At 39.9% G+C, this 26081-nt stretch overlaps 1 protein-coding gene across 1 annotated transcript in view; it reads left to right on the top strand.

Moving 5' to 3' along the window:
- Positions 1-26081, top strand: part of Hmbs (porphobilinogen deaminase-like protein l(3)02640) — a 152003-nt gene that overhangs the window by 22570 nt on the left and 103352 nt on the right. Inside the window, exon 3 of the mRNA XM_090381014.1 lies at positions 15493-15615. Within this exon, the coding sequence (XP_090237140.1) occupies positions 15493-15615 (123 nt within the window). The remainder of the gene's footprint in view (positions 1-15492; positions 15616-26081) is intronic.

Genomic DNA, 26081 nt, shown 5'->3' with positions numbered 1-26081 from the left:
TGTCATGGAAGTTGATAGGTTAAATAAATTTAAGGAGGAACTGGACAAATATTTAGAGGGGGATTGTTTTGTAATTTTCTTTTTTTTTTTGGCCGATGCTGCATAAGCTCATACGCTTGTTTTCTTGCATCACCTACTACTAATTTACTTAAAGATATAATTACCATCAGGGGTAAAGGAAAGGGTTTTTACTTCTGTAAGGTAACTACAGTGGTCTGACAGTTTTTGAATTCTGTACAGTGCGATGATGTTACCAACAGCAAATTCTAAGTGGGAAGAATTCAAGGAATTAATCGTGGATGCTACTAAAAATTTCATCCCTAATTAAGAAATATTGTTTATGGTTTAGGTCTAAATGGTTGTCAAATGAACTAATGAGACTTGTGGCAGGGAAGAAAAATGCATGGGATGCATAATTTATCAGGTGACACAGAAGCCTATGGCAGCTATAAGCTAATCTGTAATCAAGTCACAAAGGAAGTTAGGCAGGTGAAGGCAGATTACGAGAAATTATTACTATTATTAGCTATATGGTGCAAAGAAGCCTGATGCAGCCAAAAAAAATTCCCGAGAGAGAAATGATAATTTTCTGCTATCAGGGGTTAGAATATGGATTTAACTTTGCTATAAGCGATCATTGAATTACAAACCAAACTGGAAAATCACGAAACCAATGTTATTATTAATTCATAACTTGTACCCCAACCCAACATGACCAAATAACAATTATCAAACATTATCGTACAAAAAGCAGACAAAGGAGACACTATCTTAATCTTAGATAAAAACGTTTATATCAATAAAATGGAACAAATCCTCTCCGACCAAAGATACCTATAAAGTCAACAACACATAACATCTCCAGATTAAAGAATAAGCTTGACGGTATTTCGAGGAGATTAAGATCTGATAAAGAAATCAACCTGCACATGCTATAACAAATTGGTATACGCAGTAACATCCTTCCACACATGTTCGGCATTACTAAATTACACAAACCCGGCCACCCCCTACGACCAATAGTTTCTTTCAGCAAATCTGCTTTTGCCAACCTATCCACCTTTTTAGCATTAGTAGAGGCATTTGATGCAAGAAAGCAAGCTTATGCAGCATCAGCCAAAAAAAAACCCACTTCCACTTCACCCCTCTGTTCGTTCAAAATACCTGTCCAGCTGAGCCTTAAACTTATTTAGGCTATCAACCTCCACCACAAGGGATGGAAGTCTGTTCCACCAACCAACCACCCGCTGGCTAAAGGTAAATTTTCACATGTCTATCCTACATCTGTCTTTCCTCAATTTGAATTTATGCCCTCTCAGGTGATTTTTCTGAGCTAGAGGAAGAATCCCATCAGCATTGAGCATGCTTAAACCATTCAAGGCTTTATACACCTCTATCAGATCACCTCGCTGGTGCCTAGTCTCCAGACACTGTAATTTGCAAAACTTAAGCCTTTCTTCGTAAGAGCACCCCTTTGTTCCATTCACTAATCTTGTTGCCCTTCTCTGTACTCGTTCCAGCAGTACAGAGAAGGGCATCACCTCCTTATCCCTGCTGGAAAAATTCCTGTATATCATTGCCAATACTCCATGAGCTACTCTTGCAGCCCGTCTGCACTTCTCAGAGAACTTCATATCTGCCTGCACAACCACCCCCAAGTCCCTTTCATTCTCTACCACTGTCAGTGTAGTACCACAGAGTTGATACATTGCTCTGGGGTTGCTCTTTCCCATGTGTAGTACTTTACATTTGTCAATGTTAAACTTCATTTGCCACCTCTCAGCCCATCTGCTCAACCTTTCCAGATCCTGTTGCAGCAGCATAGTGTCAGTAGTGTCCTTGACAACCCTGCCAACCTTTGTATCATCTGCAAACTTGGACATTAAGCTTGATATACCATCATCAATATCATTTATAAATACAGAAAACAACAGTGGACCCAACACTGAGCCCTGAGGGACTCCACTAATAACATTAGTCCACGATGAGCAGTGTCCATTGATTACCACTCTCTGTCTTCTCCCCCTCAACCACCCCTTTATCCATAGCAGCAATTTGCCTCCAATGTTACACTGCTCCAATTTGTGTAGCAGTCTTCCATGTGCAACAGTATCAAAAGCCTTTCTAAGATCCAAGTATATAATATCAAAGTTATTCCCTGCATCCAGTTCTTTTGTGACTGCATCATAGTATCCAATCAAGTTGGTCAGGCAAGACTTCCCCTTAACAAAACCATGCTGTGTCTGAGCTATAACTGAAGTCTTGTCTAAATGATCCTGCAGTGCTTCTTTAACCAGTGCCTCCATTAATTTTCCTGGAACAGAAGTTAAGCTCACAGGTCTATAATTACTTGTGTCAGCCTTTGATCCTCCTTTGTGAAGTGGGGTCACATTTGCACATTTCCAGTCTATGGGTACCTCCCCTGAGTCCAAGGAAGCTCTCATAATTATGGATAAGGTTTTTAGTTAAAATCATATCACCCCTTATGAGATTTTCAAAATTTAGGTTCAGCAACACCAACCAAGCTTTCAAACAAATAAATTCTGCTATAATTTCTAGTGATGACATCTTAGTCTCCTTCGATGTCGTTTCTTTGTACATCAACGCACATTTACCCTTTACATTACAAGCCTTACATGAACTCCTAATGACCGACAACACTTCAGCTAATTGCACCTCTCTTAACATTAATAGCATTTTAGAACTTACCTCGATATTACTGGAAACTAGACACTTCTGTTATCGAAACCAAATATTTGGACAAATATATTTTTCCTTCCAATGGGATTAGCGATTTCAGCTCCCTTGTCAGAAATCTATTTAGGTGCTATCGAAAACCAAGTACTCCACCCATTCCCTTCTGGTATTAAACTTTATATGTGTTATGCAGATGACATATTATTAATAGAAAACAGAGCCACTATTGATAATCTCTCTATTAAATTCAATACAATACTTGAAAGATTAAAATACACACTTAAAATAGAAATTGACAATAAAATTAACTTTCTTAACCTCACAATATATAAAATAGGCACCAAACTAGGAACCAAGATCCAAAGGAAAAATACACACACACACACACACACACACGGGGAAAATATCTACATTTTGAATCACATTACCCACTCAGTACGAAAAAGTCCGTTCTTTACAATCAAATCCACAATGCCATAAAGTTCATTTCTTTGCAAGACAATTTATCCACCGAATTACAACATCTCACAAAGAAATTCACAGCCAGGAAGTATCCGTTACAATTAATCCAACACAATTTCTGTTGCAAGGAATAATGTCAGTAACCTGCATAATCATAACACCAAACAGAACACGCATATTATTCTACCCTATCACAGCAGTCTCGCCAGACAGTTCCGCGAAGTGTTCACAAACACATACAACATTAATAATTTCTTCGTACAATAAATTAGGGACTATGTTTAATACATAAAGAGACACAAGTGTCCAATAAGCGACATCAACAATGTAATATATTTAATTAAATGTCAACATGGTTGTAATGCATGCTACATCGGGAGCACTACCACAAAATACGGTTCCACCAAAGCTTCCAATACACATGCTTATTAAGGCTGCCGTAGCCTAGTGGTCAGGCACACGGGTGCATAAGTACACGTGCCTTGAGTGACCGGGGTTCAAGCCCGTGACTGCTGAATACGGTGCTGTTTCTTTTATTCTCTCTATCTTGTGAACTCTTCTGCCCGTTTGGTCGTCCTGGAGTATAAACAGAATATTTATTTATTTATTTATTATTACCATTTTAACATCTTCAGAACTAATCAAACCAGCACTGAACTTGCACAACATGTACATTCTCACAACCACAACCCCTTAGTTGATTCGGCCATTGCATTTATTAAATTAGGATCTAGTTACAAAATCTTCCAACACGAGGCACTTGTCATAGAATGGTGCCGCCATAATACTAAACTTAACATTCTAAATACAAAACTATCTACCAACTTCCCTCTGGTCTGGTATCTTATGCACATAAGATTCCCACATGTCACAAAATGCATTATGGGAACATAAATTCTTTAAATACACTATTTCTTTCTTTCTTATCACTGCCAACCGAAGACATTTAACACGAAAGTCGCTCGTTTTGACTATTGGCCTTGCTTGTTTCATATTATTTTAAATTTCAATTTTTCAAATGACAACCAGGGACGAGGTAGTGCACTATACAACAGTACTTTAAGAAGCTCTGTAAATCATCTAAGAATTCAATGTTGGTAACATCATCAGTTGATCCCATTGTACAGAATTTAAAAACTGTCTGAAACAATTGTAGTCACCTTTACGAAAGCAAAAGCCTTCCCCCTAAAGCCTTGATGTAAAGATTGGTAGAGTAGTTAATGAACACTGCCAAGCAGAGCATCTTCAGAGTGACCTAGATAGACTTCAGGAATGGTCAGAAAAATGGCAGCTATGCTTTAATCCAGCAAAGCGTAAGGTATTGCACCTGGGGAACAGTAACCTCAAAATAACTTATATGCTTAGTGGAGTTGAACTAAAGCTGGTAGTGGAGGAAAGGGACTCGGGTATTTTGATACAGTCAGACATGAAGTTCTCGTAGCATTGTAGACTGGTTGCAAGGAAGGGCCATGGTGTCCTGTTGATGATTTATCAAAAAATTGCTAGTAGCCTTATATAATCCCATTATATAAGGCTATTGTTAGACCACGCTTGGAATACTGTCAAGTATCGAGACCGCACCTAAAGAAAGATAATTGTACTTATTGAAAGTGTCCAGAGATGGGTAACTCACCTGGTGAGATCGGCAAAAGGGGATTCATATGCAGAAAAACTTTGAATATGTGGCTTGCAGAGCTTGGAAACTAGGCACCTTAGAAGAGCCTTGATTGAGGTGTTTAAGGCTCCAAGAGGCATAAGTAAAATGAATGAGGACAAAATTTTCAGGGTTATAAATGATTCTAGAACTAGGTATGGGCCATAATTTCAAGTTATGGGGGGAGATGTTTAGACTGCATTGCAACATTAAAGTGTTATTTTAGCCAGCAAGTTATAAATTACTGGAATACATTACTTACATGGGTGGTAGAGGCTGACAGTTTGGGGAAATTCAAAGGTCAGCTGGATAGTTACCTATGGGAGGAGGGAAATGCATAGGTTTTCTGTTTCTTTTCTCTTATTAATTATTATTTTATTTATTTTTTTGTTTTATTTTTAAATTTTTTGACTGTTGCAGCATAAGCCATAGGCTTCCTTGCACCATGTAGCTTTTTTTTTTTTTTTTTATGAGAACCCCAAACACGAGAGGTATTGGAACCTATAGTACTTAGTACCGTGCTTGGGTTGGAGGTTGAAAAGACGAAAGAAGATATTTGTTGACATTGGACTTGAACTTCTGTAGATTGTAATTTTCAGGAAATACGTATGGAGGAAGGTTGTTCCAGGAAACGGCAGTTAAATGAATAAATGAGGAAGATGAAAAGTTGGTTCTGTGGGTTTGAAGCTGGACAGTAAATGGATGTTGGCTGGTGGCGGCACGTGTTCGGACTGTTTTGAAAGAGAGAGCGGGAATCATAGAAGCCAATTCAGAAGAACAGTGCCCATGGAAGTATCTGAAGAAGAGTCATGCAGCAGAAACAGTACGTCTATGAGAAAGCGAGTGGAGAGACCCTGTTAAAGATGAATCATTAATTAACCTAATTGCCCTCTTCTGAATGGAATCAAGAAGCCTGAGAGAGGTTTTGGGGGCACCACCCCAGATGTGGGAACAATATTCCATGGCAGGGCGGATTTGCGATTTATACAGAGTGAGCAGCTGTTTGGAAGAAAAGTAACGCCGAGAGCGAAAGAAAACCAAGTTTTTTAGATGCAGAGGAAGCAATATTTGTAATGTGCTTGTGCCAAGAGAGATTAGAAGTCAGGGTAATCCCCAGAAGAGATATATCATTTTGCCTAGAAACCGGAGTGTCACTAAAGATAAGCATAGGAGCAGAAGAATCCTTTTTGCGAGATATAAGACAAGACTGAGTTTTAGAAGGGTTGAAATCAACTAAGTTGTCTTTGCCTCACTGGAGAATTACCTGAAGATCGGCATTTAAGGAATTGGCAGCAGATTTTCGAGAACTTGAAGCTGATTGAGCAGGACAAGGTTTCTCAAAATGCAAAGTTGAATGCAATGTGCTATCATCGGCAAAACTATGGATAGGATTTCCAGTCAATGGAAGAAGGTCATTGATATACAAAAAGAAAAGAGTGGGGGAAAGAACTGAACCTTGGGGGACACCGGCATTAGTGGAGAAGTTAGAAGACAGAGAGCCATCTACCATCACCCTCAGTGAGCAATCAGAGAGAAAACTGGATAACCAATTACAAAAAACAGTTGGCAAACCATAAGATGGAAGCTTGTTTAGAAGACCTTTATGCCAAACACGATCAAAAGCCTTTGAGATGTCAAGAGCAACTACTTGTGTTTCACCGAACCTTTCCATTGAATTAGTCCATAAATGGGTAACATAAGCCAGAATATCACCAGTGGATCGACACTGACAGAATCCATACTGGCGATCGTTGATCAGACGGAAGGTTTCTAGGTAGTTTAAGAGTTGCCAGTTAATTGATTTCTCCATTACTTTAGAAAGAGTAGAAGTAATTGCAATGGGACGATAATTGGATGGGAGGGATTTGTCACCCTTTTTAGGAACTGGCTGGATATGAGAAAATTTCCAAGCAGAAGGAAAAACACCTTTGGAATAAAAAAGTGAAAAAATGGCGGCAAAGAATAGGAGTAAGTTCAGGGGCACAGGTTTTGAGAACAAGTGGAGAAATACCATCAGGACCTCGCTTTCTTAGCATCAAGATTCATCAAAATCCTTCTGATATCCTTTTGACGGAAGACCACAGAACGCATTGAATGGACTGTGTTAGGAATGGTGGGAGGTGTTTTACCAAGATCATTAATACATGAGCTGGAAGAAAAATGGGATGCTAGAAGGTCAGCTTTATCCTTGGCTGAAGTGACAACAGAACCATCTGGTTTGGACAGAGGCGGGAGCAAAGATGGGCAAAAGTTGCGGCCAATAGCTTTGGCAAGAGACCAGAATGCTCGGCTACCATTAGGGAAAGAAGCAAGTTTTCTACTCTTAGCCTGTTCAAACTCTAGTTTGGACTGATTAATAACTGCTTTACAATTGTTGCGAGCTTTGGTGTAGGCAGAAAATGAAACTGAAGAATTAGAAACAAGCCAGTTATGATATGCAACATTCTTCTCTTGGACAGCCTTAGCACATTTGTTGGAGAACAAGGTTTAGATAAAGGACGAGATTTTAAAGTGGAGTGTGGGATAAAGGATTCCATTCCTGCAAGAATAATTTCACTGACACGATCTGAGCAAACGTTGAAATCAGAAGTTTTGAAACAGTAATCAGACCAAGGAAAAGAAGTCTCGCAGGTCATCCCATTTTGCATTCTTGTAATGCCAAACAATACAAGGTTGGGAATAGCCATGAGGTAAAGGCTGCATTGGAGATGAGACAATCACCAAGTTGTGATCTGAAGTGCCTAAAGGACCTCTCACTTCGACCTTGTACTTAGAAGGGTTGTTTGTGAGAAAAAGATTAAGTGTATTGGCTGTATGATTAGGAATGTATGGTATTCTTGTAGGTAAATGAACAATCTGTGCTAGGTCATTAGTAATTGCAAAAGCCTCAGCATCTCGACCTGCTGGGTCGGTGTAACTAGAAAACGGAAGCCAGCTGGAGTTGTGAACGTTAAAATCACCAAGGAAAATTACCTCACTGTTAGGAAAGTTGGACTGGAGAAAGTCAAGTTGCAAAGAGAGGAAGTCAAAGAGCTCCAAGTGATTAGTGGAGTTGGGAGAACGGTAGAGACAACAGATGAATTTGACACAATGAGGTAGAGAGATTTTAAGCCAGAGAAGATCAAAGAGAGGAGATTCCAAATTGCCAAGTCTCTGACAGGGAATATCAGAACGGACATATGCACAAGTACCACCTTTGAGGCGAAAGGAATCATACAGCAAATAATTTGCTCATCTGAGATGAGCAGTAGTTGAATCAACTGATAACTGAGATTCAGTCAGAAAAAGTACATGGGGTTTGGAAGACGGCAAGTGGGAATGGACATCGTTGAGATTGGAATTGAGACCACGTATATTTGTGAAATGAATTAGGAAGTTTTGCTAAAAGATCTAAACCTTGGGAGGTTTAGATCTTTTAGCAGATAAGCTTGCTCTATTATTTTGACAATTCATGGTGTATTCAATAGTAAGAAAAAGTGGGTGGGACATGCTGTATGAAGTAATTAAATTTTTGGATATGGCGTACATGTGGTAAGAATATACCCAGATCCTTGACATAACGTGGCCTCGACAATGCTCCCCGCATACACACTACTCGGACTCTCTCCAGTCACTATCTGGCAGAGTAGAGGTAGCAAGATTATACACTAGCTGATCCGGAAGCCTCCTAGAGAGAGTTACCAATAGGTTTGGTCCGGTGTACTATCTAGCGGCCGGCCTGCGAACACCGTTTTAGAGCTGTACCCTCGAAATGTAAGGAATATTGGATCTCGCCACGACATTCATCATAACCTCAAAAATCATCAATCATACTGCATGATGGAAGAGATAGGGAAGGGTTGGCCGGAACTTAGCTCTAGAGACTAAACATGGGTTCCACCAATTCAACCCTCCAATAAGCAAAGTGGTGGTATTTCACCGGTTGATGAGAGTAATCTACCGCCTAGTACTGCCTGGTAACATAGAGGGGCGGCGTTCCTCCATGTGGTGTGGGTGCCACACCTCGACCCCTGCTTACGTTGGTTCACACCTGGGTGGTCACCCACCATGTACTTGTGCATGGAGGTTATACCCAGGATTACTAACAGTCCCACCATTGTGAAGGTGCAAGCAGAGGATTTGGCTGTCATAGACCGTCCGGACTTCGCCGAAATTGGGTCCACTTGGCTTAAGTGTCACCCGAATATCAGTTCCATCAGTGTTTTAGACTCCCAGGTAGCAAGAACAGCTTGTCTGGCATATCTGAGAGAATGTCTGTGACAACCTCAAGGACCTATCGCTAATACTACTACTTAACGATCCCTTTATCCATCTCAGTAACTTGCCCTTAATGCCACATTGCTCCAGTTTGTCTTATGTACAACAGTATTAAACACCTTCCTGAAATCAAAGTACACCTAAACCTCTTTTTATGCGAATTGGGATATCAAAATTTTTTTTTTTACTCAATTTTTATTCACTTTTACGCGACCAACCTAAAGTCTAAGTTAGGAAAAAATCCGTAATTCAAGAAAATTCTGAGAATTTTGTAGAATTGCATTCTCGTTTCAATTAAGAAAACTCTAAATTCCTCGAATTACATAACTGACTGCGCATAAACAAAAAAAAAAAAAAAAGCAGTTGTTTGAATTTGGTTCCACGTATCAACTTAGATAATTCTTACAAATTTCATTTATTGGGAATTCCCCAAATTACATAACTGACTGCGCATAAAAAAGCAGTTCTTAGCAGTTTGAATTTGGTGTTTGAGTAGACAACACAGTTACCGCATTTTTTTTTAAAGTGAAATCAAAATAAAAATCGCGTTTTAAAATTAATTTTGCCAAGAAATAATTAATGGTAAGCTACATTGTATGTAATTTTCAAACTTTCATTTCATTAACCGAAGATTTTAATCAAGCCCTCGCATGATGTTGCCGATAACCAAAAAAATAAGGAAAGCCATTTCCTTGGATATAAAAATTCAAATTTTAGATAGTCTTCAAACTGGGGAAGGTGCAAGGGCTGTGGGTAAGCATTTTGGAGTCCATGAATCAACTATCAGATCTATAAAGAAAAATGAAGAGGCTATTAGAAAAGTGGTAAGTTCTGGTACAAAATAGAGTGCGAAATTATCATCATACACAAGAGATGTTGTTCTAGAAAAGGCTGAAAAAGCTTTAGTGATGTGGATAGAAGATAATGTACAAAAAAGAATGCCAGTTGACGGAAATTCCATCAAGCAATCAGCATTGAGATTTTATGAACAGATTAAAAAACTGCAGCCAGATACTTCATCTCAATCGAGGAAAAAATATGAATTTCATGCAAGCAATGGTTGGCTGGCTAAGTTTATTAAAAGACATGCTCTTCATAATATAAAAATTAAAGGTGAAACGGCTTCTGCTGATGAAACAGCTGCTAAAGCATTTCCAGAAAAACTTGCTAAAATAATTGAAGATGGAGGTTACACTCGTGAACAAGTTTGGAATATTAGCATTAGAGGCATTTGATGCAAGAAAGCAAGCTTATGCAGCATCAGCCAAAAAAAAAAAAAAAAAAAAAAAAAACCACTCCCACTTCACCCCTCTGTTTGTTCAAAATACCTGTCCAGCTGAGCCTTAAACTTATTTAGGCTATCAACTTCCACGACAAGGGATGGAAGTCTGTTCCACCAACCAACCACTCGCTGGCTAAAGGCAAATTTCCGCACGTCTATCCTACATCTGTCTTTCCTCAATTTGAATTTATGCCCTCTCAGGTGATTATTCTGAGCGAGAGGAAGAATCCCATCAGCATTGAGCATGCTCAAACCATTCAATGCTTTATACACCTCTATCAGATCACCTCGCTGGTGCCTAGTCTTCTTCCTAGCTCTTATCTTCGTAAGAGCACCCCTTTGTTCCATTCACTAATCTTGTTGCCCTTCTCTGTACTCGTTCCAGCAGCTCTACATCCTTCTTGAAATGAGGCCTCCAGGCCTGTATACAGTACTCTAGGTGTGGCCTGACCATTGCCTTATACAAGGGAATAATCACCTCCTTATCCCTGCTAGAAAAATTCCTATATATCATTGACAATACACCATGAGCTACTCTTGCAGCCCATCTGCACTGCTCACAGAACTTCATATCTGCCTGCACAACCACCCCCAGGTCCCTTTCATTCTCTACCACTGTCAGTGTAATACCACAGAGTTGATACGTTGCTCTGGGGTTGCTGTTTCCCATGTGTAGTACTTTACATTTGTCAATGTTAAACTTCATTTGCCACCTCTCAGCCCATCTGCTCAACCTTTCCAGATCCTGTTGCAGCAGCATAGTGTCAGTAGTGTCCTTGACAACCCTGCCTACCTTTGTAACGTCTGCAAACTTCGACATTAAGCTTGATATACCATCATCAATATCATTTATGAATACAGAAAACAATAATGGACCCAACACTGAGCCGTGAGGGACTCCACTAATAACATTAGTCCACGACGAGCAGTGTCCATTGATTACCACTCTCTGTCTTCTCCCCCTCAGCCACCCCTTTACCCACAGCAGCAATTTTCCTCCAATGTTACACTGCTCCAATTTGTGCAGCAGTCTTCCATGTGCAACAGTATCAAAAGCCTTTCTAAGATCCAAGTATATAATATCAAGGTTATTCCCTGCATCCAGTTCCTTTGTGACTGCATCATAGTATCCAATCAAATTGGTCAGGCAAGACTTTCCCTTAACAAAACCATGCTCTGTCTGAGCTATAACTGAAATGATCCTGCAGTGCATCTTTAACTAGTGCCTCCATTTAATTTTCCAGGAACAGAAGTTCAACTCACAGGTCTATAATTGCTTGTGTCAGCTTTGATCCTCCTTTGTGAATTGGGGGTCACATTTGCACATCTCAAGTCTATGGGTACCTCCCCTGAGTCCAAGGAAGCTCTCATAATTATGGCTAAGGGTTTGCTTACTTCCTTTGCTGCCTCCTTTAATATAACTGGATAGATCCCATCCATCCCGGGTGCCTTTCTTGTGTTTATCTTCAACAGTTTCTCCTCCACTTTACTCCCAGTTATTTCAAGATTCTGTAGCTTACTGCTAGAGTTGAATACACCTGTGGCATTCCCCTTGCTGAATAACTCCTCATGTGCGAATGTCGATGCAAAATATTCATTTAGTTTGTTAGCTACCTGAGTAGGATCATCAACAGTTGACCCATCAATATCAAGTGGACCAATCTGATTCATCCCCTTCCTTCTAGAGTTTACATAAGTAAAGAACTCTTTGCTGTTTTTCTTTGCATCCCTTGCCAAGGATTTCTTGTAATCTGCCTTCACCTGCCTAACCTCCTTTGTAACTTGCATATCAACTTGTATCTATCATAGGCTTCTGTGTCATGTGTTAATTTGTAAGTATCCCATGCATTTTTCTTCTCTGCCATATGCCTCATTAGTTCATCTGACATCCATTTTGGCCTAAACCTTGAACAATATTTCTTAGTTGGTATGTAAAGCCTAGTAGCTTCCAAGATAAGTTCTTTGAATGCTTCCCATTTTGAATTTGCTGTTGGTAACATCATCAGTTGGTCCCACTGTATAGAATTTAAATACTGTCTCAGTCCATCGTAGTCGCCTTTACGGAAGCAATAACCCTTCCCTTTACCCCTAATGGTAGTTACCTCTTTGAGTAAATCCCACTTCAGCACACTGTGATCACTGCCACCTAGTGGTTCATTTATCTGCAGATTCTTAATGCATTAAGAATCACTACTGATAATCAAATCAAGAGTATTACTCCCTCTAATTGCCTCCCAAAATGCTGATGTAGAAAACAATCATCCAATAAATCCACAAAAGCCTTGCTAGTGTGTGAGTGACCACCTCCCAAATTCCAGTCAATATCTGGGAAATTAAAATCCCCCATTATAAGACTCTGATTTACTGGCCCACTATTTCCCTGTACTCAGAGTCATTAGGCCTATAGCACACTCCTACTCTCAATTTTGATCTCCCAATCTTTTTGTCACACCAAACTGACTCAACACTGCCCTGTCCAGCGATGTCGACTGGCTTCACTTCCTTGGTTTTTATGTGTTACTTAACTAATAGCATAACCCCTCCCCCCTTCCTATCCTGTCTATCCTTTCTGTAGACGTTGTACTCCCCAAATTCCAGTTCTGCATCCCTTATATTTGTGTGACACCACGTCTCTGATATCCCAACAATATCTGCCTTTGATGTTTTGAGCAATACCTCAAATTCATCAAATTTATTTACTAAACTCCTAGCATTGGTGTACATGTTTCTATTCTTAGCTACCCTAACACAACCCATGTGTTTACTTGTACCGCAATGGCTCCCAGCAGTCTCTGAAATATCATGCATCTTGTTTTTCAGGCTTCTGCTCATTCTAATAGAAGCAGTGCAAGAATCTCTTTCACCTCTGCCAGTGGCTACTGTCAATCTATTGGTCTTTGTCTCCCCCCAAGCTAGCAGTTTTCTGACCCACCTAACACTGCCTCGATAGCATCAGCAAATATTCTTGCACCCTTTCTATTTAAGTGTATCCCATCCATGTAGAAACAATCTCTCCTGTTAACAAGTACAGTCCAGGTTAAAAAAAATTCTACCCCTTGAGCCTTGCACAATCTTTTCAGGGCCGAATTGATCGACAAGGCTCTCATCATATACTCCCTCCTATCGTGTCTGGGCAGAATTGCAGACACTTTCAAATTCAACCCTAATTCTCGGCTTTTGTTCAACAGTGACCTGTACTTGTTAAGTAATTCTGCCGGTCTCCTACTCTTAATATCATTAGTAGATATGGTTTTTTTAAGGGAAAATCAGGTTAACTAACTTAGTAGGCTATTTTGACCAAGTTACTCATGAGATGGATGTAGGGAACAATTTAAACATAGTTTATTTCTATTTTAGCAAGGCATTTGATACACTCCCTTATGAGAGGTTACTGTATAAGTTGAAACATGTTGGGATTACTGGGAAAATTCTATTGTGAATTGCTGGGTGGCTGCAGGGTAAAGGCAGAGGATTTTGATTAATGGATATTCTTCAGATTGGTGTGAAGTCAGGAGTGGAATTCCCAAGGATCAATTCTTGGACCACTGTTGTTTCTGATTTTTATAAATAGCATCATTGATGGGATAGAAGGTGTGATGTAAAAATTTGCAAATGACGTGCAGATTGGTTGAGTAGTTAATGATCAGTACCAAGCAGTGATCCTTCAGGATGACTTGAACAGGCTAAAAAAAATGGTCAGAAAAGTGGCAGATATGTTTGAATGCAGCAAAATCCAAGGTTTTACAGTTGGGGAATAGCAACCCAAAAATAAATTATACCTTGATGGGGTTGAATTGAAAATGGTAGTGTAAGAAAGGCATTTGGGAATTACGATATGGGCAGATTGAAGTTTTCTGAGCAATGTAAACAGGCAGCGAGGAAAGCCCATGGTGTACTAACGATAATTTGCTGCTCATTATCGAGTAGCCATATGTAGGTATAATGCAGTTGTAAGACCACATTTGAAATAGTTTGTTCAAGCATGGAGACCTCATCTGAAAAAGACCTTGGGCTTCTTGAAAGGGTCTAAAGATGGGCAACTCGAATGGTGAAATCAGCAGAATGACGATCATATGAGGAAAGACTGGGCTACAGAGCTTGGCAGCCAGGCACCTCAGAAGTTGTCTGATTGAGGTATAATAAAGTACTGAGAGGGTTGGTAAAACAAATTAAGGCAGAATTTTCACTGTTATAAAAATTACAGAACTAGGGCTGTAAATTCAAATTACCATAGGTTGGGTTTAGACTAGATTGTAGAAAGGTTTCTTTCAACCAGCAAGTTGCTGATTATTAGAATAGGTTGCTTTTACAGGTAGTTGAGGCTGACAGTTTGAATAAATTCAAAGGTCATCTGGATAGTTACCTAAGTGAGAAGGGAAGCAAATATATTTTCTTATCTACTTTTTTTTTTTTTGGTCAGTGTAGCAAAAGTCTGTGCTTCCTTGCACTACATAGCTGTTACTATTATTACTTTATGCCATTCTGTAGATTATGTTTTGCACATTTATTTTATTACTTGTCCTTGAAAGGATCCAAAGATGGGTAACTGGCCTGGTGAGATTAGCAAAAGTGTTTCCATATGGGAAAGACTTTGAATATGTGGGTTGCACAGCTTGGAATCTAGATACCTCAGAGGAGACTTGATTGAGGTATTTAAGGCTCTGAGAGGGAAAAGTGAAATTCATTAGAGGACAATTTTCACAGTTATAAATGATTCTAGAACTAGGGCTATAAATTTGGCGGGGGGGGGGATGTTTAGACTGGATTGCAGCAAGTTTTATTTTAGCCAGCAAATTAATAAATTACTAGATTAAGCCTCAACTACATGGTAGTTGAGGCTGACAAATTGGAGAAATTCAAAGGTCAGCTGGATAGTTACCTACAGGAGGTGGGAAATGCATAGGTTGTCTATTTCCTTTTCTTTTATTAATTATTTTTTTATTATTATTATTTTTTATTTTTTTGGATGGTTCAACATAAGCCTTAGGCTTCCTTGCACTGTATTGCTATTACTCATACTAAATTGAGAACTCTGTACCGTAATATTAATTTGTGAGTTGTTATTATCAGTTTATTTTTATTTTGGTATCAGTAATAACTTATACTGTGAAATTTGAAGGTTTTTTTTTTTCCCTCATAGCTTGCTCTTATTCAAACCAACAATGTCATTGATTGTCTTAAGGCTTCAGCACCTGAAAAAAAATTTGAAGTTATTACCATGAATACTGTAGGAGACAATAATCTGGATAAGGCACTGTCTAAGGTAAGAGATATTTTTTCAGTATTGCTGATCCCCACCAAACATGGCATCTTTATGCATGAATTCAGAATGATATAGTTGAACTATACTGAATTGAAGTTTTTGCATAAAATTCACACTAGCACAAATTTCTCCACGAGGGGGTTGATTGAGTTAAGCCATAATTTTCTCTTTGCTATACCTGTACCTAAAAGTTTCAAATCAATTTATTATCAACAATTGACTAAAACCAGGGGTGAGCAACCTCCGCCCTGTGAATGTGCATAATCCGACCCCGTAGTTTTCAAAAATATGTATTAAACTGCCAGCTGTTTATTATATACAGGGTGTCTCAAAAATATTGGTACAAATGTTTAGGGGAGGTAGGTAACATCTAAAGGAATGTGAATCGCATAGGAACCCGTAACCGGAAACATCACAGGAAAGTAGTAGCAGAGGCACAAGAAGCAGAAATGACACAAGACAGTAATTAGTGGCAAACATTTATTTGACATAATATTAACAATGGAGTACAAGATGGATGCATTTCATGATGTTACAACAGATGCTCGAAGGTTCCACTATGAGACGCGATGCATGTGTGACACCGAAACAGCATGGATTGGCGGACACGGTCGAACACACCTGGAGTTTCTTTGACAGTAGCAGCAGCGCAGAAGAGTCTCGCCACGAGATCCATTTCCATCTCCACAGGCAATTCATACAAGATAGATTTGAGAGGCCCCCACAGAAAGAAATCAAGGCTCGATAAATCAGGTGAGCGTGGGGGCCAGGCAATGGGTCCACCACGACCAATCCCTCGACGCCCAAAACGTCTGTTGAAATGGTCACGAACACACCTTCCATAATGGGCAGGCGCCCCTTCATGTTGAAACGAAATGTTGTGTCTCACATTTGCTGGAACATCGTCAAGTAACCCTGGTAGAACGTGTTCAAGAAAAGGAGTTCATGCGGGATGGTAACAGGTATGGGCCGACTAAGCAGTCACCGACCATACCTGCCCACACATTTATTGCAAAGCGATGTTGTGCTGCGTGGGGATGCACACCATTTGAGTTGTCCTGAGCCCACACACGAGCATTGTGCTGATTGAATAAGCCTTCCCGAGTGAAATAAGCCTCATCCGTGACCAAAACATAGGCTGGAAAATTCTCTGGAAAATGTCTTGAACACTTTCTTGGAGGAACCACTGTGCAAAAGCCACATGTGCAGGATGATCTTGGGGGAGCGGTAACCGAACCCTTTGAAGATGAAAGGGGTGTAAGGAATCGTCGTGCCAGACATGCTGTACACTGCAATGAGACTCCTAAGGCAGAGGCAACGCGTGTGCTGGTAGTAGGATTATTCTGGAGGGTATTCAACACACTTTCTTCTATGGCGGGAGTTTGCCTTGAACGTGGTCTGCCCGCCCTACTCCTGTTACCTCTAAATGACCCATAATCGCACAAATTTTGATGCACATGTGCAAACAAACGGTGGTCCGGAACATGTCTGTCTGGGAAGCGTTCTCCATAAATTCGTTGAGCGGCTCATCCATTGCCCTCTGCTACTCTATACACTAGGTGCATGTCTGTCAGCTTGCAGTTCGTATATCGATGCATGCTCTTCGTGCGGCAGCTACTGCTTGAATGAGTAAACTAGAAATTTTCCCTCTCGCAAACTGATGAACAGTGGCGTGTACCAACTTACGGTGATGTTTCTAGTTATGGGTTCCTATGCATTTCACATTCCTTTAGATGTTACCTACCTCCCCTAAATGTTTGTACCAATATTTTTGAGACACCACTGTATACAGTGGATTCCGGTTATTTGGGCCACCGGTTAATCAGGGCAGCTGTTTATTTGGGGAAAATCTTAAAAAACAGAAACCAATCGAGAAAATAGCCAGGGTTTACTTTGCTTAATTGGGACAGCATGCCGTTTAATCGGGGCAGGAGACTGCAGCACTGGAAATTACCCTATGATTGTCTCCGGTACCACGTGGTTCAGTCGAAATTCTGGAGGTCACAACCATAAAACAAAAACAATTAGCAGTCACCTGTTTATTGGGCTTTTCTGTTAGTGAAATCTATCATAAACGGACAGTAAACTCGATCATACTGAATTTGCGATAATACTGACAGCTGGAATTCTGTGGATTATTATGGTGAAATGAGTTTACACTTCTATGAAACCTTCATCCTATAAAGAAATTAATTTTCAGATCTTCTCTTCATTCCTATTTTTAAAGCTTTGTAACTCGTTACTCCGTTCTCACTTGCCCGTATCATGTTAATTGCAATTTGTGTATGCAGTGTTCTTAGTTATTGATTGCTTATCTTTTGGGCGCCTCCGTAGCCAGGTGGGAAGGAGCAGCAGTGCGTAGCACACGCTTCTTGATTAGACCGGGGTTCGAGCCCGTCACCACCAGATGCGGAAAGGTTAAGGAATGACCACCGCATATCCTGGAGCAATATGGCCTTAGTTGCTAATGCTCCTAAAAACCAAACAACAACAACAACAGCTTATCTTTTTACTGTTTTAAATTTTAACCCCCACCCACAAATGTCAGTGAACAGAAATGTCAACTAGTTCGTATGTATATATTACAGTACGTATTAATTATTCCGATTATCACGTATATTCTTCCGATTTTCACGTATCATTTAATTGGTAAGGTAATAAAGGGTAAATTTGTGCTTAATATATCTTTACTTTTATAGCCTGTGGATAATATTCCTCTAATTTTCTCTAATTAGAATTGCTGTTTAATAGAATTAAAATTCAATTCACAAACCTGATCACAATGACTGGCCCTTACTGCACTTTGTATAGCGAACGGTACTTTACTATGGTGAGTTCGTCGTAACGTGATTTGATTGTATGGTGAACTAATTGTAAAGGGGCTGGGGGGGGGGGGTATATTGTATATTTAACTATTTACATGAAACTTCAGATAATTGGGGCAGCCGCTTAATCGGGCCAAAATGGACTAGTCCCGATGTGTCCCAAATAACCGGATTGGACTGTGTGTGTATGTATGTATGTATGTATGTATATCCAAGTAAAGTAAAAAAAAAAAGTAAAGTGCAGCCATTATCAACCCACTGCAGGGTGGAAGCCTCCTCAACAATTCATGCTGAAGGAAATGGACCATAATCTGCCACGCTGGTCCAGTGCGGGTTGGCAGATCGACCGTATTCAGCAGTCAGGGGCTTGAACCCCGGTCTACTCAAAGAGCGTGTGCTACTGCGCTCCCGCCCCTGCCCACTCGGCTACGGAGGCCTCTATATCCAAGTATGAAAAAACAAATATTAAATGTTATTATAAATATTAAGTAGTCACATGGTTTATGGTTTATCTGATAAGCTAGTATATCATATTTTACCTTTAAAAACTCTTACCACTATCAACTTAACTCATATTCATACTTATATATATATTTGAATTAATGGAATTTCTGATGAAATTTATAAAATACTCTGCACATTACTATGACAAATATCAATCCAGATATCAGTTCACTGATAAAAACAAACAGTATCAAATCTCTCATTAAATATTATAAAAATACAATATTGCCATTTTTGTTACTATAATTGCATTTTTGTAATTTTATCTTGAATTTGTATTTCATTTTTCTTATTAATAAAATTAATTATATGTACATGAAATATATAAATAAATAACTATATAATATCAGTGTAGATACATCATAATTTACCCATAAATTAAACTATGATGTAGTTTAATTTATTTATAAGTCTACTATTCCCAGAAACAACGGTGGAACAAATTGAAACTCATCTGAAGCAGCTAGACATACCCGGTACCCCCATTAGGGTTCCCACCAGGCATCCAAGCTATGCCTCTTTCCGGATCAAGATCAAAGATCCTAATATAGAAAGGTATCTAAACACATATCTGGCCTGCAGGTCTCCTGGTGATGCCATCTGTCGGCGACCATAATGCGCAACCAGGGGTACATGCTATCTCGAGACCAGAGGTGGGCTGGGTACATTTCTCTGCATAGCTAGGCAGCAAACCAGACTGTACCTTTCAACCTGATGAAAGAAGAGCAGCCACCGTGCTGACTAAATCCTGCAATCATCTCGTCAAGTCTGATAACCAGATACAAGTGCACATTACTAGTAGGACGAGTCCTAGTGCCACACCCTGCTCAGGAGGAATCCACCTCCAATCAGCCACCATCCTCAGGGAAAGGAACCCTAGAAACTTAATCCAGGTAAAGCCTGTCAATGATAAATGTGTGAAATGTTTCATGCAGAACATCAGAAGCCTGAAGAACAAGCTCAGTGCCCTGATTGGCATACTTCTAAGTGCTGATTATGACTTTGTTATCCTTATTGAAACGTGGCTTCGTGATGACATGGACATATTGCCTTTAACCACCAACATCAGTTATCAGTCTGTTCTGGAGAATAGGAAAGGAGGGGGAGTCTTAATCTGCCAAAGGCAACAGTTCCCTCTGATCAAGTCTTGTGTATACCCTGGTAATGATTTTGAGGCTGCACTGGGCTACTATCTAGTCGGTGGACTACAGTTGCTAGTTTGTGCAGTTTACTTACCCCCACCTGTTGCAGACCAATGCATTACTAATTTTTCTGCTTGGCTCCTGACCTCTATCAAGTGCAACCAGAAAGTAATAATTCTCGGAGACTTCAACCTGCCTCTGCCAGCTGCATCAAAGCTCCTTGATCAGTTAATTTTGGATCTGTTGAGTCTCAACATGCATTGCATCTGTGCCCCCCCTCGCAGAAAGCCACATTACAATCTTTCCCGCCATGGGAGTGTTGAAGCTGTAATCAGCTCTAATTCGGCATTTCCCTCCAACCACAGGCCAATTGAAGCTTCTCTCATCCTGCTGAAAGAATGCTATAACCAACCAAACCAATCGAACTCGATTGAAAAGATCAGAAAAGCTGTGTATGATCTAAAATACCTAAAAATTGAAACAGCAATGGACCTCTTTAGACTCTACCCCTGGCGAACTCTCAGTGAAATCGATATAGAGGAAGCTGCGTTTTGGCTTCAGAAATGGTTATCTTTCATTGCTAAAGTGGCCATGTCAAGAGTTTGCATCATTTCCTCCACTCGAAGCCATGGTGGTCCAGCATCCTTATGCACCAGTTTAAAGAAAAACAATGACTACATGCCCAATTCAAGAGATCACCCACAGAAAGATCGTACTCAATAGCCAGATACAGTTTCTAGAAATCGAAGAAGCAGGCTATCCTCTTTTTCATGGAAAAGAGGATAGCTTGTGGACAGCGATCCTGGTCGACCAATCACATCCGGTCAGCAGAATTGTTAGACCTGGCCGAATGGTGCAATCACGTAACCCAGTTCATCAAAACAGACAGTGCAGCTGTGGACTCCCCCTGGAACAGTACCCACTACGATATAACTAATCTCCCGAATGTGACGATTGGCAAAGAGGAGCTAATCAAGGCCATCAACGCCCTGTCCAATAAGAAATCAATGGGAAGTGACTATTCCCACCTTTTGCCTTAAAGTTGCCTCCTACTTCATCAGCGATGAGCTGACTGTAACAGAATTTTACAACAGGGAGTCGTCCCAAACGCTCTACTAAATTATAGTCATCCCAATTCCAAAGATGCAGAATCCGACCTCTACTGCTGACTATAGGCCTATTTCAATCTCCTCTCCCTTCCCAGAGACCTCAGCAAACACATTACGCGCTCTCACAAAGATCGCCGATAACATGCACACAGGCCCTGAATTTAAAAACCCTTCAAGTCTGGGAGCAAGTCTATGTTATGCAAGCTGTTTTTCTGGATCTGAAAGTGGCCTTTGACTCAGTCCAAGTTAAGCCACTTATGTACCTCCTGGAGAACTACTACGGTTTCACGGGTAATGTTTCGAAGCTTCTCAGAAATTTGCGCCAAGAGGTGCCTTACCTTCCAGCAAGGGAATAACTGCATCACAAAGCAGGTGGAAGTCGGTATACCCCAAGGTGAATTGTTGTCAGCACTGCTTTTTTCAGTGATATTTATTCCACTAATGAATGAAATACCTGCGTTCATGGACTACACGACGATATTGTTTGTTACCTCTCAAGCCCGGCTAACACCTCACCAGACCAGGCAGAGGAATTATCGAATTCTGTCATCCTGAACAAATATCTCTCCTCTTTCTGTGAATACGCTACCTATTTTGGGCTCATAAATAGACCCTGAAAAATCCAGATATCATCCTCTCACTTAGAGCACAAGCAGACTTCAATACAGCAGCCCTCCGTTGCAGGGCATGTTCTCGTTGCCGCTCATTCCGTAAAATTCTTAGGGGGATGATAATGGACGGAAACCTAATGTATAAGGAACAAATCCAGCAACTGCGTTCAAGAACATTACGGTATTTCTGGGGTATGAAACTTTATCTCTGTAGAGTGCACAACAAGGAAACAGTCAGAAAATTTCTCCTCTACTATTTTAGTTCTGTCGTCAGTTATGGTATTGAAGTTTGGTCTGGTGCTCCTATGTCCAGTCTGAAGGTGCTCTGGGGTCTGGAATCCTGGGTCCTAAAGTGGGCCAACAATTGGGCTCACGTACCCTATACAACATCAAAATCACAGCTCTGTATAAATCTGAGATACACCCTGGCACAGCACCTGGCATATGCGAGGAAGCTCACAATGGCGCTTAATCTGTGCTCCGCTGCTCTTGACTTCGTTAATATTTGGGAAATTGTAGGATGGAAAATCCCTGGTAGAATCCTCAGAAACCGTCCAGTGCTCTGTTCTAACCTGCGGAAGCTCTCGACCTTCAAGCGGCACTTTCCAAACAGCATTATCGGCCCGCTGAACTCTGCAAACATTGATTTGGATGTGTGGTCCAGAGATTCTGCCTACAGTAGAGAAAAGTGCAAATCCATAGTGAAGTGCATTCAGCATTCCTGCAATTTTCAGCAGAATAACTCCCAGTGAAAGTTTCCAGACTGTCTCAATGTGTTGCAGCTTGTATATAATAAGTATAAAACCTATATATTGTAATGCAGTATAAGCTCTGTATAATCAATCTATTATAATAACTATAAAATCCATTTATTGCAATATTAGCTGTGTATATTGCACTGTCTGTAATTAACTTTTTCTGTAATTAACTTTTTTCAGTTTAACTTTGTCTCTTTGTGTGTTATTGGAGAAATCTAGAATGCCATCAGTATTTAGTTTATATATATATATAAAGCATTAAACTATTAAATCAGGTCTCCTTGTAGGCATATAGTTCTGAAGTGCTGCAATTTACAGAACCAGTCTTGCAGGGCTATTTTTTTTGTCCTTGTTGCTCTTCTGACAGATCCACAGCATTCCTAAAATGAATACTGCTGATCTGTGTATAGTACTCAAGGAATGTCTTAACCATTGCCTTATAGAATGGAATAATAGCCTCATTATTCCTGCCGGCACAATTCCTGTATATTATTGACAAAACCCCATGAGCTGTACTAGTACCAGGTTTCTGCACTACTCAGAGAACTTCGTGTCAGACTGTACAATTAGCCTTAGGTCTATTTCATTCTCCTCTACTTTGAGTATAGTACCACTCGGTTGGTATGTTATTCTGAGATTACTGCAGCCCACACACCATTTATCAATGTTAAATCTCAATTGCCCCTTCTCAGCCCCTCTGTCCAAATTTTCTAGGTCTTCATGTCTTGGTATTAGCATTAGTAAAGGCATATGATGCAAGAAAGCAAGCTTATACAGAATCAGCCAAAAGAAAAATCCCTTCCCAATTTCACTCATCCATTTGCTCCAAATCTTTGTTTAGTTATGCTCTACAATGAGAGATGGAAGCTTGTTCCAGAAATTAACCACCCTCTGGCTAATGGCAAATTTCTGCACATCTGTTCTACAACTGGCTTTCCTCAATTTGAATTTATGTCCACTCAGGCAATTAATCTGGGCAAGAAGGAGAATCCCATCAGCATTGAGCTTGCTCAAACCATTCAAGGCCTTATACACCTCAATCAGATCACCTCGCAGGTGCCTAGTCTCTGGACCCTGTAATTTACAAAATGTAAGCCCTTCATCGTAACAGCAACCCTTCTCTACATCCTTCCTAAAATGAGGCCTCCAGACCTGTATACAGTACTCTAGGTGTGGCCTGATCATTGCCTTATATGAGGGGATAACCTCCTTATCCCTGCTAGAAAAATGCCTGTATTTCATTGACAAGACACCATGAGCTGCTTTTGCAGACCATTCACACTGCTCAGAAAACTATCTGACTACACAATTACCCCCATGTCCTTTTCATTCTCTACCACTGTCAGTGTAGACAGTGGTAGAGAATGGTAGTACAACACAGTTGCAGCTGTAAAAATTAGTAACCTTCTGTAAAGTACTACATATGGGAAGCAGTAACCCTCTGGGGTTACTGCTTCCCATATGTAGTACTTTACATTTGTCAATGTTAAACTTCAGTTTCCACCTCTCAGCCCATCCGGTCAACTTTTCTAGATCCTGTTGCAGCAGCGTACTGTCATTATTGTCATTAACAACCTGCTGTTCGTATTGTCTGCAAACTTAGACATTAACTCTGATATATCATCATCAGCCATTTTCAATCCACTGCAAGATGAAGGCCTCTCCAACAACTTTACAGTTCCTTCTGTTTTGAGCACTGGCCATCCATTTACTACCCACAAATTTGTGAATTTCATCTATCCATCTTCGCCATTTGGATACCATTCTTTTATTTTCTTAGTCCATCTGTCATGTCTTCGAGCTATGTGTCCTGCCCAAGACCATTTTAGTTCTTTAGTTTTGATAAGAATGTCCTTTACTTGAGTTTGCTGCCTAATCCATGTGTTCCTCTTCTTATCTAACAGTCTGATTCCCAATATAATGCGTTGTGTAGTTCTCAGCTTCTCTTCCATTCTTTTGGTGAGTTCCCAAGTTTCACTTCCATAAGTAATGGTGGGGAGTATACATTGGTTCATTATTTTATGTTTCAGACAAACTGGGATATTGCTCTTCAGTATGTGACTATATTTCCTGAATGCTATCCATCCAAAATTTTATTCTTCTCTTGACTTCCAGCCATTTATCATTATTACAGCTAATAACTTGTCCCAGATAAGTATATGACTCCACCTTTTCAATTACTGCTCCTTCAATCATTATTTCCCTTTCTGTGGCATACTTGTTCATCATTACTTTTGTTTTAGCCATATTCATCTTTAGTCCAAAATCCTTACTAGCTGAGCATAACTGATTAAGATTTTCCTCTAATTCTTTGGGATCTTGGCTTATGACCACAATGTCATCTGCAAATCGTAAATGGTTTAGGTACTCTCCGTTCACATTGACTCCTTTCTGCGACCAGTCTAATCTTCTGAAAGCTTCCTCAAGGGCAGCAGTAAACAGCTTCGGAGATATTGTGTCTCCTTGTCGAACTCCTTTCTCAATTTTAAATTTCCTACTGTCTTTGTCTAGTCTAATAAAGGAGGTAACATTCTCGTATATTTTCTTCAAAATCATAATATATGGGGTATCAATGCCTTGTCTTTCCATTGCCCGAAACATTGCCTTATGCTGTATGGAGTCAAATGCCTTTTCATAATCCACAAATGCCAGGCATAATGGTGTTTTATATTCATTTGCTTTCTCCATTAGCTGTGATATTACATGAAGGTGATCCATAGTTGAGAATCCTGTCGTAAAGCCAGCTTGCTCTTTCGGTTGATTCTCATCAAGTATTCTTTCTAATCTGTTAGTAATGACCCTTGTGAACAACTTGTAGATGTGGGATAACAAGCTAATTGGTCTATAATTTCCAATTTCTGATTTATCTCCTTATGCAGCAAAACTATGATTGCATTATTCCACTGCTTAGGCGTCATGCCTTTTCTAATGCACTTTGTGAAGAGCCTTGCCAGTTTTTGTGTTATGTCTCTTCCTCCCAATTTTAACAACTCTACAGTAACTTTATTTTCCCCCGGGGCTTTCTGATTCTTCATTTTCTTCAATGCATGTTCTACCTCATCAGGAAGAATATCGGGTATGTCGTATGTGTTGCTACTTTGCAATCCATCTTCCCTACTGCTGGCATCATTCCTCTGCTCCTTGTATAATTCTCTATTGTAGTCTTCTGCTATTTGAATTATGCCTTCTCTGCTGTTTATAAGTACACCATCGCTATTCTTCAGTTTCAGAATCATTTGTCTTTCTGTATTACTGCTCATGGCTGTTGATTTAAATCCTTTGTTTTCCCTTAATGCTTGTTCTACTTTTCTTGTGTTAAATCATCTTATGTCCCCTCTGAGTCTCTTTCTAATGGCTTTGCATAACTCAGTATACTCAATTTTCTTCCTGTCAGTGTTTTTCTTGATTTTCATTTGTAGTCTTCGGTTCATCATAACAGGTGTTTCTTGACTAATTTTTTCTTCTTTGGATTTCTGTTTCCCTATAGGTTTCTTGGGCTTTATCACTTTCAAAAAGT

The sequence above is a fragment of the Mastigoproctus giganteus genome, chromosome 9 (assembly GCF_048544385.1).
Source record: "Mastigoproctus giganteus isolate SK-2022 chromosome 9, ASM4854438v1, whole genome shotgun sequence".
Taxonomy (NCBI): domain Eukaryota; kingdom Metazoa; phylum Arthropoda; class Arachnida; order Uropygi; family Thelyphonidae; genus Mastigoproctus; species Mastigoproctus giganteus.
This window is presented reverse-complemented; position numbering and strand designations above follow the sequence as displayed.